This window comes from Glandiceps talaboti, chromosome 6, assembly GCF_964340395.1.
Source record: "Glandiceps talaboti chromosome 6, keGlaTala1.1, whole genome shotgun sequence".
NCBI classification, from domain to species: domain Eukaryota; kingdom Metazoa; phylum Hemichordata; class Enteropneusta; family Spengelidae; genus Glandiceps; species Glandiceps talaboti.
The window spans coordinates 28,368,554-28,385,734 of NC_135554.1; the positions used below are offsets into that span (position 1 = coordinate 28,368,554).

The 17,181-nt window shown below is 34.8% G+C and overlaps 1 protein-coding gene across 3 annotated transcripts in view; it reads left to right on the forward strand.

The window, feature by feature from the left end:
- Positions 1-9,701, forward strand: part of LOC144436073 (ras-related protein Rab-3) — a 36,809-nt gene extending 27,108 nt beyond the window's left edge. For all 3 annotated transcript variants that reach the window (XM_078124742.1, XM_078124740.1, XM_078124741.1), the window contains 2 exons: positions 1,865-1,989; positions 5,313-9,701. In XM_078124742.1, the coding sequence (XP_077980868.1) occupies positions 1,865-1,989; positions 5,313-5,503 (316 nt within the window). In that variant the 3' untranslated portion in view covers positions 5,504-9,701. The remainder of the gene's footprint in view (positions 1-1,864; positions 1,990-5,312) is intronic.
- The last annotated feature ends 7,480 nt before the right edge of the window (positions 9,702-17,181 follow it).

Consider the following 17,181-nt stretch of genomic DNA (forward strand, 5'->3'; position numbering starts at 1 on the left):
GAGATGTGCAGTCAAAAATTTCTGGTACAATTTTCAAGTTTGTGTTTGAAACAAAAGTTCAATTGATATAACTTTGGAATGTCCTATAGCTACTTATTGAAAGACACCTGTAGGTGAACAGCAGACACTAGATAGCACATCAGGTATATTGAAATTGACAACACTGTTTGATTATTTTGAAATGATCCAGATTTTGATAAGAGTGGGTGATATTGATATGTGTTGGTAGTCAGATACAGTGTATCATTTTTTTTACATACACTCAGCATTTGTGGTATTTTTTCATGACAGTGTTTACATTATGTCTGTGTTTGTTTTGTTGTTACAAAATATTGTAGTTCCAATAAGCAAATAATACGTGTTCACATTTATGAGGATTTTAAATCTAGTCTGACTTTAACAGGTCAGCTGCTTTGTTTGGGGCTGTGTTGAGATTGGATTCATCAATTGTGTCACCAGTTTTAACCCAACTTTGAATCGTGGCTAGGCTATATTGTTGAGAACTGCAGCATCAAGTGGGATTTAAGCAGGCCCAAATGCATTCACATGCAAAAATTAAGCTGGCTTAAAACCAGGACTTGACATAAACCACCCTCTTGCATCAGGAGCAACCTAACCTAACTCAGGTCCAACTTAAACTGTTCATGTTTCTTTTTTAGTCCCCGCGGACGAAGTCCGGAATGGGGACTTATAGATTGGGTTCCGTCTGTCCGTCCGTGCGTCCGTGTGTCCGTGCGTCCGTCCGTCCGTCCGTCCGCAGCTGTTTCTTGGAGATGCCTGGACCGATTTTTTTCAAACTTGGTACAGGGGCAACATACTATGACATACATATGCACGTCAATTTGTTTTATGATACGATCCAATATGGCCGCCTAGCAACCATTTTGTTTGAGAATTTTCCCTGTCTAAAGCCATAACTCAGACATGCTTTAACAGATCTCATTCAAAGTTGGTATTAGGACAGTGTTCTATGACATACATGTGCATATTCATTGTTGTCATGATACGATCCAATATGGCCGCCTAGCAGCCATTTTGTTTGTGAATTTTCATGTCCAAAGCCATAACTCAGACATGCTTTAACAGATCTCAATCAAAGTTGGTATTAGGACAGTGTTCTATGACATACATGTGTATATCCATTTTCGTCGTGATACGATCCAATATGGCTGCCTGCCAGCCATTTTGTTTGTGAATTTTCCATGTCCAAAGCCATAACTCAGACATGCTTAAACAAATCTCATTCAAAGTTGGTATTAGGACAGTGTTCTATGACATACATGTGCATATCCATTTTCGTAGTGATACGATCCAATATGGCTGCCTGGCAGCCATTTTGTTTGCGAATTTTCATGTCCAAAGCCATAACTCGGACATGCTTGAACAGATCTCATTTAAAGTTGGTATTAGGACAGTGTTCTATGACATACATGTGCATATCCATTTTCGTCGTGATACAATCCAATATTTTTGTTTGTGAATTTTCCATGTCCAAAGCCATAACTCAGACTCCATTTTCATCATGATATGATCCCCCATACCCAACCAATCCTTTATTGTTGGAGGCATATTCCATGTCCAACAAGCACACACAACATATCTAAGTCTGTTTGTTTTAGGTTCACAAATGTTGTTGCGTGATCAGAGTAGTGATAATTCCTTAAAACCCAATTATAGCGGGGACTATGTCATTATCAATGACTTGTTAAAGTCGTTTCAAGACCAGAGTTGACTCCTAAGTGTCCAGTGTTCACCGGCTACATAATTATATACAAATGGCAAAAGTGGCACCATACTTATTTGTTATGTTATTTTGTTTTATATGTTCTAGATAATAAACATGTTTGTGTTTGTTCTTTTATAGGTCTACTCAAATCAAGACATACTCATGGGACAATGCTCAAGTTATTCTCGTAGGTAATAAATGTGACATGGAAGATGAACGTGTTGTGTCTACGGAACGTGGTAAACAGCTTGCTGACCAGCTAGGTAATATTGTAATTCAACTATCAGTAAATTGACTAACAAGTATCTATCTGTTGAGACACAAACCTTGCAATGTAGTAACACATCATTTCCCAGACATGCAATATCTGATTTCATTCAAACCTAGTACAAAGATGACATATTGTGAAATTATATTAAAGTGTCTACCACCATATTATAAGGTGTAAACATCTTTGAAGACCTTGACCTTTGGGGGGTCAATTATCTAAATCAAACCATTTCTTGCATAGTTTTACTTTTAGATGCTATGTAGTTGAGTAACCAAGCTTCTACGCAGCACTACGCAAAAAAGTCAATTTCCACAACTTCCGGTGTAACTGTTCCAAGTAGCACTGCATTCAGTGGGGTCATATTGGATTCTGTCATAATGTTAATGAACTTAAGTGTTTTATATAGTGGTTTCCCACCATGCTCAAAGCACTTAACTATTACCCCAGGCATGGATCTATACCAGCACTATGGCCCTGTACTTCCTCAACTCCCTGGGGGGGGGGGGGGGGGGGGGGGGGGCATACAATCCATTGCAGCCTCTATAAGCACATAGGATTAAATCATTCACATTGCAACCTCTATCCTACCCGTCCTCAATTATACAGCTGGGTTGACTGAGGCACAATCGTGGTTCAAATCTTGCCCAAGGTTTTTAGCCATTCAGAAACAAACGGCAGCAACATAAAACCATAGCATTCAAATACTAAAGATAAACATCATATTTATTAATAAAAGATACAAATATGAATTACTATTTCTGTTCTGTGAAATTTCTATATTAATAGAAAATTTTTTTGGAAGATATGCAAAAGAACACTGGTCACTGGTTGACATAACAACTACAAACTTTGTATATATACGCTGCACTAGCTTTTTGTGGAATTGTACATACTTTAATAGTCATAATTCAACAAAATATCTCAGAACTGAGACAGTGTATTTTATCTCTAAATTAATTATTATGAACACCATGAATGTTTCATATTAAATATTCGCTTCAAAAAATTAGCGGAAGTGTGACATAAACTCTGTGATAGGGCATAAGGCAGTTGTGTATATCACCGATGCGTAGGAGCTTGGCTAGATAGAAGTTTTAAATATTGATCTTTTGTTCCAGTGTCTGGCCCATTCATTGAGTAACATATTGTGTTTTGTGTGGCTTGTTTTATTTGTTGCCACCAAATTTTTTTAAAGCATTGCAGATAGCTTTATAAAAGTACATATTAAATAATTGAGAGGGGATGGGAAGTGCATCAAAAAGTGGCTGTTTTCTCTCTATTTCTTTTTTTTGTTGATTCCATTTACCTGGAACTGCTATATCTATCCTATATTCTTTCTGTACCAAGGAACATGGCATTACGTTAAAAAATGTGATAGTGGTGGTTTTCCTACACCTTTGATATTATAGGAGCCATAGGAAAGTCAAATGAAATGATCATGATCGTAAATTTTGAACAAGATAAAGTCAAATATTTGACTTCGTATGGAAAACAAATGATCGTGATTGGTAATTTTGAAAAAATATGAAGTCAGATATTTGACTTCTTATGGAAATGAATTATTGAGATCAGTCTCTGTAGAATACAGTGTGAATTTTATGTTTGTCATCCATTATCACTTACTGTATTTTGTGATAAAATCCCCAGACCAGTTATTATAGTATATGATGTCAGAAATGATATACATATGATATGATGATTAGTTATCAATATGAGATGGAAGTACTAATCTGCTAGATGCAAGAGACAAAAAGAGTACCTGTTTCATTCACACTATGAAATTGAATTTACAAGATAACATTGTCCGTAAAGGTTAAGATGTAATATCTGATGTACTTAATGTCTGTGACATCCTGACATCTCAATTTGACAGTTATCAGTAATATGGCCTTGAGATGAAGAAAAGGAAGGCCACTATACAAGGAAATGATAATGAGAGATGTCATATTTGACATACAAAGCCTTTAGGAATGAATACCTTAATGGGAAGCTAGTGTTGGTGTTTTTAGAGTGTGTGGGTGGACGTAGTTCATGCACTTGGATAACTATATCTCTAGTCTTTCTTTTGCCTTTGTCTGCTTCTGTTCTTATGGGGATGGTTAAAAGTTTTGTGTAATATCATTTTTACATATTGTATTATATGTCACCCTCTAGACCTGTCAGTTTTAGTAATGGAGTTGTGTACACCCCAGTACTTTTGTACATCATAATCCAAAGAGAGAGAATATGTGTGTTTGTGTAAATTTGTACATTGCATGTATATGTATGTATGTATGTATGTATGTATGTATGTATGTATGTATGTATGTATGTATGTATGTATGTGTGTGTGTGTGTGTGTGTATGTATGTATGTATGTATGTATGTATGTATGTATGTATGTATGTATGTATGTATGTATGTATGTACTATGTATGTATGTATGTATGTATGTATGTATGTATGTATGTATGTATGTATGTATGTATGTATGTGAATGTGTAACGAGACATAATATGTAAACACTTGATTATATCTGAATATTATGGAATAGAATGACAACCACATGAGATTGACGGTTATACGCGTATCAAAGATTTAATATTCATACACACCTAAAAGAACCCAATAGAACACGCCTGAAATATAGAATAAGCGTATGTGTGTGTGTGTCACAAGATGTCAAATTATGTGTTCACACCTCACACTGTAACATTTGGAAAATGATGACCAGATCATACTAGTTCATATACTTTGTTGAGAGCCATAGAAGGTAGTCTTACTTTACTGCCTGAATTGATAGAAAAATTGAAAAATGTATTGTTAAGTTAAAAAGTATACATACCTAAATTTGCTGAAACATGTTAATTGCTGAAAAAATGTCATATGTTTGAAAATCAATTGAACCATTGGTCAGTCTTGTAAATGTATTATGTATTGTCTTTACCACAGTAGGCTTTGTTGTATCCTTGGTTGTGCAGTACCTGTATGACTGTATAGTGATGTCACTCTACAGTTGACAGTATACATTTATGTGTACTTGGTTGTGCAGTACCTGTATGACTGTATAGTGATGTCACTCTACAGTTGACAGTATACATTTATGTGTACTTGGTTGTGCAGTACCTGTATGACTGTATAGTGATGTCACTCTACAGTTGACAGTATACATTTATGTGTACTTGGTTGTGCAGTACCTGTATGACTGTATAGTGATGTCACTCTACAGTTGACAGTATACATTTATGTGTACTTAGTGATGTCACTCTACAGTTGACAGTATACATTTATGTGTACTTTTATCAATATTTCAGTATTTCTATTTTACCTTCACAGGTCTGGAATTCTTTGAAACGAGTGCAAAGGAGAACATAAACGTCAAACAGACCTTTGAACGTCTGGTGGATATAATCTGTGACAAGATGTCAGAAAGCCTGGACTCAGATCCCACAATCGTTAGCAACTCCCAGAAAGGAACACGGCTTACACAGGAACCTCAACCAGCCAATAGTGGTTGTGCTTGCTAATCACATGATCAAGAGTTAACCAATAGAAATCTTTGTTTTAAAAAAAAAGATGGGCATCAAAGGAAGACAATCATGAAAAACAAAAAAAGATAAGAAAAAAGACAGATACAGTTAACATGTAGAGATACATACATTACAAAAAAAAGGATCAGTATGATTTTATCTTTTTCTGTCATTGCTCCATCCTTTCACCCCTCTTTTTATGTATGGCTTGCTGTGATCTCACTTTTTTGTATGGGTTGGACACTCCATTGTCAGCATGAAGTAGGGGTGTGTGGAAGGATGGGTTTTCATAAAATTGTGGTGCAATGTTTTACTGTTTACAAAATCATGTCTACTTGACATGAATTTCCTGTAGGAGAACGGTACCCTTTGTGCAATAGCATAAAAACAACCTTTACCACTCAACAAGGAATTGATGCACAGATGAGAAGGGATGGGACGTTTTTTGCTCTCCTGATTTTCATATTCAGAGATTTTCTTGTTTTAATAAGCAGTTGTCAATCATATGCCAATGAATTATTGGTTATTCAAAATACACATTATACAAATGTGTTGATGTTACATTACAGTCTTAGAACCTATACAGTTTCTTGTCTCCATATTGTCCAATCATTGGTAATCTTTCCCACTGCCTATAACCAATCAGATTACTGCAAGCATTTGTAGATCTCAGCCAATCATCTTCATTGAAACATTCCAACGTGCTCAAAAATAATACATCCAACCATGTCCTAGTGATTTTAAAATTTTAAGATGATACGAGATAAGAAGAGGACCAAATCTCAGTATCCAAAAAGTCGTTTGAATGTGTGCACGGCACTGCCTTTATTATTAGTTGATGGTTTGGAGTGAAAAAAAGGGGTTTATTGGCCATTTCTGATAATCAAGCAGAATTCTGATTAAGATTCTAACATTTTTAAACAGTTCAAAGGTTGCATATTTCAATCATTTTTTGATGATGTTCAAATATGTCTTAAACCAACATAGACTGACTTGACTGAGCAATCAAAAAAATCAAAGGTGGAACATATTATTTATTGTGACAGACCCAGAGTATTTGTTGTCATCAGACATAGTCTCAAATAAGTTAGGGGATAGGATTTATTCATGCAAATGAGGAGAAAATATTATTGTGACTTTAAGGTTTTGTAGTTGGGATGTTTCACAAGGAAAGATGTCAAGTGATGTTTTGATGAAAGCAAATTGAAAAGATTAGTAAAACAGGACAATTTTGAAATTCAAATTTTGAGACAGTGGGCAGAAAAGTAGTGAAGATCTCATAAAGATCTTTTCTTCACTTCACTCTTCACATTTGTGTGATTTGAAGTCACTGAAAAAAATATCTGAAAATTGAAAAGTGTGGATTTAACAGAAAATTGAACTTTGAACTTTAACCCCATCCTGAACTGAAGTGTCAGCACATATTATGTAAGATTAGACATGATGATTATCAAAGCTATTGCAAGGGGAAAACAAAACCAAATTATATCGACCAAGGCAGTTCGAAATTTCCAATTTCATCAAATTTGAATGTATTAATTTATTACTTGTCACTTGATTGAATTCATTTATTCAAGGAGATTTAATTTGCAGTGATTGGAGAAGTATAGAAAAGGCTGTATACTTTCAATGACGTCAGTGTTGGGATTGCTTGGTTCAATTTGCATCTCACAGTAAGGGGGACTGTGAAAGGTATTCCACCACAGTCTTCACTTTATTTAGTTGAAATTGTACATAGTTAAGAACACAAAGCCAGCATCTAATTCAAATTGTCTCTCTTAATACATGGTATTTGTAATATTTTTATTTAAGTTTGATACATTGGTTGTCATGACAATATGATACAATTGTGGGAAAGGTTGTCTTTATGGAATAATATAAACAGCACATCAATAATTAATTAGTCATGTTTTTCCCACAACAGTTTTTGTGTGTTTGGGAATAGGCACTATGTAGAGCTGTATTTTTGGACTCAAAAATTGTTAAATTGAACCATGGATAAATCAATAGTCCATTGTATAGAGCACTATAGTCATTAAATTATGATGCTTGTAGGATTTATGCGTATATGAACTGCTAAGGGCATGACTGTGTTTTGTTTTAACGCTTTCCTGATATTCAGCCATAGCCAGAGAAATTCAAATTCAAATTTGGTGTCCATATATAGAACTGAAAGGGATCTCTTTTTTTTTCCATGTGAGATTTTTCCAGGATGTTGATTGCAATAGGGAGATGTCAAGAGTTGAACGTCCTCATTACACACATTGTTTATAGCATAGAAAAGCTGCTGTCTGTTGGATTTGTTTCATTCATCATACATGATGTATAACAAGTGAAAAGAGAGAAAAGTAGGGTAGACACTTCCAGTGCCCCAAACAGGTGTTGGCCGTATCATTATAAATATGTAATCGGACCACATCAAGCATGTTTTCAATTACCTAATTGCATTATTTAGCAGTAAGTTTGGTCGTCTTCTCTAACAACTATTAAGGAGTAATTTTTACGTTGTCAATAACCCCCTCCTATTGCCCTGACCATTACCATTCTGAGCTTTGTGATATTTTGTGAGTATGTGGTGATGTATTTATATATACTTGCACTTAATACAAATACGGAACATCGTTTCAAGTTATATTACCAGTTTCTGCGATGCTTGCATGACAAAAATGATTTTAAAAAACTGAAAACAAACAATGAAAATGATAGTCAGTGCAAAGATAGGGTTTCTCCTCGCAAACATATTCATATGTGTGTGTGTGTGTAATTTATTTACTCTTAGCTGGTAAAAAAATTGGATGTATATTGGGAGAAAAGGTTGTTTGATCGTATGTATTTATTTACTTTTAGAATATGTTTGTGGGTAGAGAGAGAGGGAGAGAGTTCAAAGCCAGATTTTAGTTCAGATCTGTGGGTTTTCTTTACATGTGCATTTATGGTGATGATGAATTAAACTTTGTGGATGATCATCTCAAGTTTTGTTCTAATACAGTGTATGTGCCATGTCCACTTTTGAAATGTATATGTTTATCTTGAATGATCAAAGATAAACATATTCAGACAAGCTTTATTAATCAACAGCCAGATGCTATATTTAGCTCAACTATTCAGTTTATCAAAGAAAAAAAGAAAGATAATATAGCAATGTATATTGTAATTGTTCGTGCAGCAGTATATATGGTGTGTGTGTTAATTTGCTGTGAGGTACTGTCTATCAAGCCTTCATAGTCCTAAAAGTCTCCTGATAAAAGTTGTGATTGTGACAATATACCAGCAGTGTATAAAAAGAAAGAGAATGGTGTAAGAAATGTACTATTTTGAGTGTATATTGCACAGGATGATATGCACATGGCAATGTAGATTTCTACAAGTTATAAGTCAGCAAATAAAACAAACCATAAACATCAAACAGGCACATGGATGTGTGACATAGCTAATATTAACATGATTTATACACTGCAGTTGTAATCAGTCCATTACAGTTTTATTAAATTGAAACTTTGGCAACTACTAACGGAATAATCCATGATGAAAATGGACACAAAAAGTCACATGTAATTGAGTTTTATACATGACTTGGCATAGATATTAAGTCAAAGTTAGCATTGAATGATCATCCATATGTGTATTGACTAAATTTATGATAATCAAGGGGAAATCACAATGGATTTAGACCATTCCAAATAGGGAGATAAATCCCCAACTTTGCTATGATCGTGATAGACAGAACTGAAAAACCAAGTTGACAAGACACAAACAAGAACACAAGTAACATGAATGGCTTTCATTCTTGCAATCTAAATTCATTGAAGCTAGAAATTTGACTAATTATCTCTTGAATCTGTCACACTTTCTCCCATGATAACCTAGCAATAGAATAGTACAATGTATGTATAGACAAATTGATATATTATAAAGAGGAAAAAAAAATTAGACAGAATTTCTTAGTTTCATGTCTCTGTACAGTGCGAATAGCTTCAGATATTTATTACAGCAGCCCAGACAGTCATTAGTCGATTAGTCTTAAAAAATAATGCTGTATCTATATTTATCATCCCATTGAATCCATGGCGCTATCATGTGTGTAATTTAAGATTCTGTAGCCATAGAAACCAACAAATTGAAACTGTGTATGGTATATTTCTTTGTATATTGTGTAACAGTTGAAAATAAATTGTCAATAATATATTGGGCTGAACTTATTCTGAAATGGTGTTTTCTTTTTGAAGTGATGTGTGTATGTGTGTGTGCTTGGACATGGGTTTCTTAGATATTTTGTGTATGTATTCTTGGAAAATGATTTCTGAGATATGGTGTATGTACATCTGCATGGGGGGGGGGGGGGGGGGGGGGCTATGATGCATGCCCAGTCGTGTAATTTGCATATTTATGGTTCAAAGTATCAATAGCTGTAGAGAACAAAACAGCGGCTGTACTGAAAGACCTGTGAGTTTATCACTGGTTAGTTTTAATCCTTAAACTGTGTACCAGTAGTAAGAGCTGTACATTATTTTCAGTGATGATTGTGCATTATATATAGCTACACAATTTTACCTTGAGCCATGAAGTGATTTGAGGATTTGATATTCTAATACACAACATCATGTATTAAAGTCATTATGTGTGTGGAACCCCCTCCCCCACCTATTCCAGTTTGATACATCTATGCCTACTCTAGGTTTACTTTGATTGGTATAAAGTTGAAGACAAAAATTACTTATTTAGACACTTGCTGAAATGGTCAAGGCTGGTCAATTCCGTTGTGAAAATGAGTGAAAGCAGCCATGTGACATAATTGCTATACGAAATTGAACTACACTCTGAAGTATACATATTGTTTGTTTCATGCTCTTTCATAGCAAATAATAAGAATTGTCAATTGATTTCCCCTAATTGTAATTTTCCTATTTTTAAGCAAGAAGTAATTACACCCTCCTGACATTACAAATTGTGGAAATAATATTGTCTATGGTCAAATGTTAATTTCTGCCATTTCAAAATACCCCAAGTGTTGTGTAGAAATCTTTATTTTATGAACAGTACATGTATGTGATATCTCATGACAAGACTTTGAGTGACTAGGATAGAATTATAGACTGGATGCATCGTGACTTGTCAAAGAATGTGTTTTCTAGCCATTCTGTATTATCTGAGCTGTTCAATTTCATAATGTACAGATGATCAGAAGGGAAATAAAATGGCGTGTGGTAATCCCCGATTGATGACTGTCCTGATCTACACAGTGGAAGGAAATGAAAATGTCAGAAGTTCAGTATGATGTATTCCAGGCTGTTCTGTTCTCTAAGTCTAAGTGTAGAAAATGAAATGGCCTGTAGTATATGTACTGAATCTGTGTTGTCAAGTTTTACAATATAGGAAATGAAATGGCCTGTAGTATATACAAAATATGTGCTGTCAAGTTCTACTATGAGGAGAAAATATGTTGGTCAAAATTTTTGCCGCAGCCCCCTCCCTTCAAGAGCAAATTTTCATGCCCCACCTTTCAGACCATCAGAATTTTCATGCCCCCTCGCACCCTAATTTTTTTGTGCCCCCTCCCATTTTCTCCTCAACCCCCTGCCCCCACCATAAATTCTGCTCGTTCCCTTAGTAAGTAAACTGTTCAAGTTGATTGGAATTCATGCTGACTTCTCTAAAATAGGAACTGCAATGGCATGTAGTTAGCATATTAAAGTAAGTAAGTAAGTAAGTACTTTTATTATAGTGACATGAGGTACTAAAATACCTCCCAGCCCATCGGGCTTATAAGTCACCTTGAACAGAAAAGATACATTTACAATATAGAGAGGTTACTTACAGTGAAGTAATTGTACATTCAGTGTGAGAGAAAATAAATTAACTCTGATACAAAGTTTCATGCCGTTTTAAAAAGGCGGCTTCAATGAATTTTGCTGTATTCCTAACCTGATTTGTCACCAAGTACTTTAATTTCTCATTGTATGACAGTGTGATGTATTCAGTGTTATTTTATTTTCTGTATTACATATGTCATAAAGACTGCAATGTAAAAATAAAGTTAATCTCGTTTTCTATAGCGTTTTGGTCACAAAATACACAAAGTCTATCGCCCACTTGTTCGTTTCTATATCTCCCAGTTTCTAAACGTAGTGGTAAAACCCCTGATCGAAACTTTGCCTTAAAAGATCGCTGACTTTGTGAAAGACTCATAAAAACATATGGTTCAGTGATGTAATTATCTTTGAAAATAACATATGTACGAAGCTTAAGTTTTTCGTTGATATTTTTGACCCAAAGTAATTGATGCTGATGACTTAAATGCTGTTCTACTAAGGATAAATCAAGAGGAAAAAGAACATCAAAATATGCATTTAAATTCAACTCATCAAAAAGTTTACAAATTTCCTAAGACCAATTACAGTAATTAAGGGAAAAGTCCCAAAGAAATATTATCTTAGTTAGTCTGTTCTCGTCCAATTGGATGAGACAGTTCCAATATCTGACCATAGCAATATATCTGTGAATTCTGCAAGAATTCCAGCCAGTATCCCCAGTAATAGCATGTATAGGCATAAGTCTATAAGATTCAAGTCTGTATCACTGTATTCAATGTATTGAATGGGGGTTCCAATCTGGTGTACTTGATGGATTACATGTGACTCAGAAATGATATAATAAGGTACACAAGGCAGTGATTGATGTATGCTATGATATGTCATTCTATCAATTCTGTTCTTATTTTACATATGAAATATAGGATGATGTAGTTCTAATTTAATGATGGTGTATAATGTAATGTTAATAGAGGGATAAATAATTGTGGTATTATTACGACTAATATTGTTCTGTACAAATATGATACATTGTAATAATGACAAGGCCTGGTATATTAATTCATGACTTTTGTGATTCTGGTGACGATGTCTAGACAAGTCTTCCAAATGATCTATCAAAATATACCATATTCTTTATTTCACCCCCTCCCCCATATGTAGTATATATTGGTACTAAGACAGTCACCAGAGGATGTTAACAACTTAAATTGAAAATGTTAATTTTATTACATTTGTAAAATAATGAATTTGCAAATCACATTCAACCATACAGAATTCAATGATTTATTGACAATTTTGTGTTCCTGGGTTTATGGGGTGAGGGTGGATCTCTTCAAATTGTGTAAATGATGAGTCCATTAAAAAAATGTCAAAATAGCTGCTCAGGCATAAAAGAATAGTTTGGAACCAAGTTCAAATGTCATTAATGTTATTAGGGTTACTACAGTGCTGGTGAGGTGTCAACAAATTAGACAGGGAATTTAGTTGACATTTTCATCATAAACCCAGAACCCAACACATTCTTGCATTCCCTCCATTTTGTCAAAACAGCTATTTCATACATCATCTGCAGTGTGTGTGAATTCCTATGATAAATATACACTTTTTAATTGACACTGTGCATTAATTGTTAGTGTGATATCAGAAAATTTGAAAAATGTCATATTGTAATATTGCCTTATTAAAATTCAGTATTCAACTTGTCATCAAACCATGTAGAAAAGAAAGCATGAATCAAGGACATGACATATATATTAGACCAGATGACAGTTTCATGGCATGGAATTTCAATAATAAATCATGCAGACGAAATTAATTTCAATAATGATAATTGATTATGGTAGTTGTGTGTGAGCAATGCAATCCATCATGCAACAGGTGGTTTGAGTGAGGGCGCCCTAACAGAGACAAATTAATGCTGTCAAGCTAGGGACGTTTCATCGTCATATTTTCATCACGTTAAAAGGTCTACAATGGCAGCGACCGTAAAATAATATTGCCTTGACAAAGTTGTTGTGATATTGTCGTTTATGGAAGTCTGTCTCGGTTACATCCATTTGAATATTCAACAGAATTATATTTTAGTCTTTAGATGTTAAATATGTTTCATCTCAGGTGATATATGCTTAAAAACTTGGTTGTTTCATCTTATTTCCGACAAACATTAGAATCAGTGGAATGATGAATTTCACAACACGGAGTCTGTTGTTGCTGCTAATTTTAGAATTGGTGATGATAGATGTTCGAGTCACTGGGAAGATATTCGAATTTCCAAGATATAGCTACAGAAAGAAGCCTAAAACGGTGAGATACAACACTTCAATTTATATTAGTGGTAGTCCTTCTTGCGCTTGCAGACGGTGCACGGGTCTGGATTACTGACATGACCCTCAACACCAAGGTAAAGGAAGGGATAGTCTTGCTGCTAGACGTTCGGGCTTTCTTCCAATACAATAAGTGAACGAAGTTCGCAGTGAGGCCATCCTCGATAGCGATGTTCGGTCGTGTGTTGTAAATTTATTGTATCAGAAGAACATCCGAGGTCTAGCAGATAGACTAAGGAAGGAACGACTTACTCGGCGGCTCCGTATGCAAGCAGGACTACATTTAGTGCCATACTTTGCAGTGTCACTATTAGTCAGTCACACGCGTTGTGAGCTATCTATACCTGGACTGGATGATCATAATACCGTAAATAGTGACGTTATTAGGTATTTACGAATATTAAAAAAAAATACCGTTAAAGTGTGGCTGTATCTGGTTCGAAGTATTTGATTGAATATTCGTAAATCCGGGGTTACATGATTAAAGATTATCTGGAATATTATTAATCCTGCTTGGAGATGGAGTGGGTGTTAAGCGAAACGCGTGCAACGTCTGCAAGCAGGACTAGAATAATAATGTATTAGCTCACAAGTGACTGGTGTTAATAAATGAGTCACAGGCAATTGCATATTTACATTTAGCTGCAGTAATTGTAGTGTTTGATGTGATTAGTTATCTGTGGGCAAAATAAATAAAAACGGCGAGATTAGATATACATAAACACTTGTAATGTTGTGTGTTTCACATTCATTGACTTTTATCTGATTTTTTATTATTTGCCGACAAGAAGCATTAGGATACCGTGGTGATGCATTGACAGCATCCCGAGGACGGCATATTTTAGCCCAATCGTACTCGCGTCGCCTTTTGAACGGTGCATTTAACAACAAAGTAAACATATTTCATCTCAAATAAATATACTAGCTATTATAATACCATTGGGAAACTTCAAGAAGACATATCAGGACATGCAGTGTCACAATATATTTGTTGGTCCCATAATACACTAATTGATTCGATTTGCTCCGAGCATATGGAAGCACGCTCCGAGTCATTGCATCATGTAAATGAAACTGTGACCGATCTAATTTTGTTGTCCATATATAAAATGAGAGTGACCTGTAAATGTTTCACAGTTTTCATTGTGGTCTTGTATTGTCACATGTTTGGCTTGTGAACGAATTATTGCTTGTTTTTATCACGGTATACAGGTGATTATTATATATTTGATTATCGGTAGTTGGGTAGTGTTGTCAAGTTTTGTGCAGTCACCGCGGCCGTGGCAGTATAGGTAGGATAGTTCCACCGATCAAAGCTGAAGCAGTGTATGTACGTATGGACGTACTCTGGAGAGCACATTCGTGTTGGGTTGAATTTATCCACGTGTTGATACAATCCATATTTATCGGATATATTGTAAAATTCTTCAAGTCGTACAAAAATAACGTCTCTAACATCAAAACAATCACTGAGAAATTGGACCGAACATGGCTAAGTATCTAGTTGCAGGCTTTCTCTCATAACCATGTGCTGGGGTCATGACCTTGATTGCCAACGTCAATATTGTCCAATCATATATAATATCATGAACACATCGTGATATTTGACTTGTTGGTTTCCTAAACTGTATACTTTGAATACCATGATTCGTTACAGAATTCTTCTAATGAATATTAAATAGGCTTGTTGTATAAAGTGATATCCCAACAAGGGAAACCATACAAGTTTTCATCCAGACGAGTTGCTAAAGTCATGTAAATGACAACATGAAACTCACAAAATTTCCTTAATTCTTTACAGTTTTATTGCTGATAATATGGGTAATCTAATAGCCAGTATGTTTATTCGAGATAAATATCTTTACTTTGCTGCTAAATGCGCCGTTCAAAAGGCGACATCAGTGAGTACTAGTATAGTTGGCTAAAATATGCTGTCGATGTGTCATGCGTGTCGAAGGTATTGTAATGCTTCTTGTCGGCAAATAATTAAAAAATCAGATAAATAGAACTCATTGAATGTGAAACACGCGACAATACAAGTGTTTATGTATATCTAGTCAAGCCGTTTTGATTTATTTTGCCATAATATGGGGACACAGTATTACTTTACAGTATTGTATTTATACCCACAGACACTGGCAATTAGTCAGATAGTGTGAGTAAATATTGGTAAATGTTGGTTAATAAGACATGTACACCGTAGTTTTTGTTTACTGATGTCTATTACAACCATCAGCAATGTATTTTTTCACAACACTGTTGAGTTTTATTCACCTGTTGACTATGCTCGTCATAGCCTTAGTGCTAACCAGTACTCCTTATGACGTCATAAAATCCTGTGGTCGAGGTGGGACCAGAAATACCCGAAAACTCTCGAAGTAAATCCGAAGGGAACTGACTGAAAAAAGGTCATTTTAAGGTGTTTGCAGACGTTTTTTTAAAGTTTTAAAACCAGAATACATTTCACAAACATGTAGTCTAGCAAAATAGCAATAGTGAATGTGAGCATTTTGAATCACATTTAAACTACAATATAATAGTAATATATGTATTTACATAATTTGATTTTTGTTCTGTAGGAACGACGTTTTAAAAATGAAAGGAATAAATGTGAGAATACATTAGAGTGTATTCATGTTCCTGCCGGCCATAGAAAAACAATGTGTATTAGAAAATGTATGTCAGAGAAATGTTACAATGAAATCTATTCATTTGATGAGGTAAGTATAGCATCAATCCTGTTTCACATTCATTGCTCTGTGATTGTCTTAGCAGCAATACAGTGTAGTGCTCAAGTTCTCAAATTATGTTGTGTATTGGTTAAAATCATAATGTCATGCTCAATGACACTACAGAAAGTAGTAACATCACCAAATTCTGTACAGACTTCATTTACATACCTTAATATTTTTCACTTTTCACATATGTTCTCAGATTATTTTAATTTACTGTAGAGAGTGTAGTGTATTTTATTACAAAATAATCACTCCATATTTCTCCCTTTTTTCAATTTCAGTTAGAAGAGGGTGAAATTGATATCAGGTTGGCTTCATTCAAGGGGTGTTGGTTGAAAGATGGCACAGCCAGGGGCCGAGATCTCTAATTAGCATATCCAGTTTACCCAATGTACATGCATAGTAAAGTCCTGTGTTTGACACTTATCAAGCAATATTATCTCAGGTTCTTAAGCAGTTTACAACAAAAATAACGTCACCTGAAACAAAATACGTTACTTCATTTCATTGTTTTGCTTTACAAAAATAATACTATTAACATTGCTAAAGAAACCATTATCCTAGCAGGTTATTACTTTGTAAATGGTTTTGCTAGACAGTAAGATGTTAATTTTTCACACAAAGATTTTTTGCTGAGCTAGGCATTGTAAATCAGTTATTCAGCAAGGCTACACTCCGTTTCAGGTGTCATGGTTGTAATTGCAACAATTATTGTGGTGTTTGAGGACATTTCAGCAAAATTCCCATATTACTTTGACTGGTTGCCTGTTTGAGTTTCCATCTCAGAATCCCAGTCACACACAACA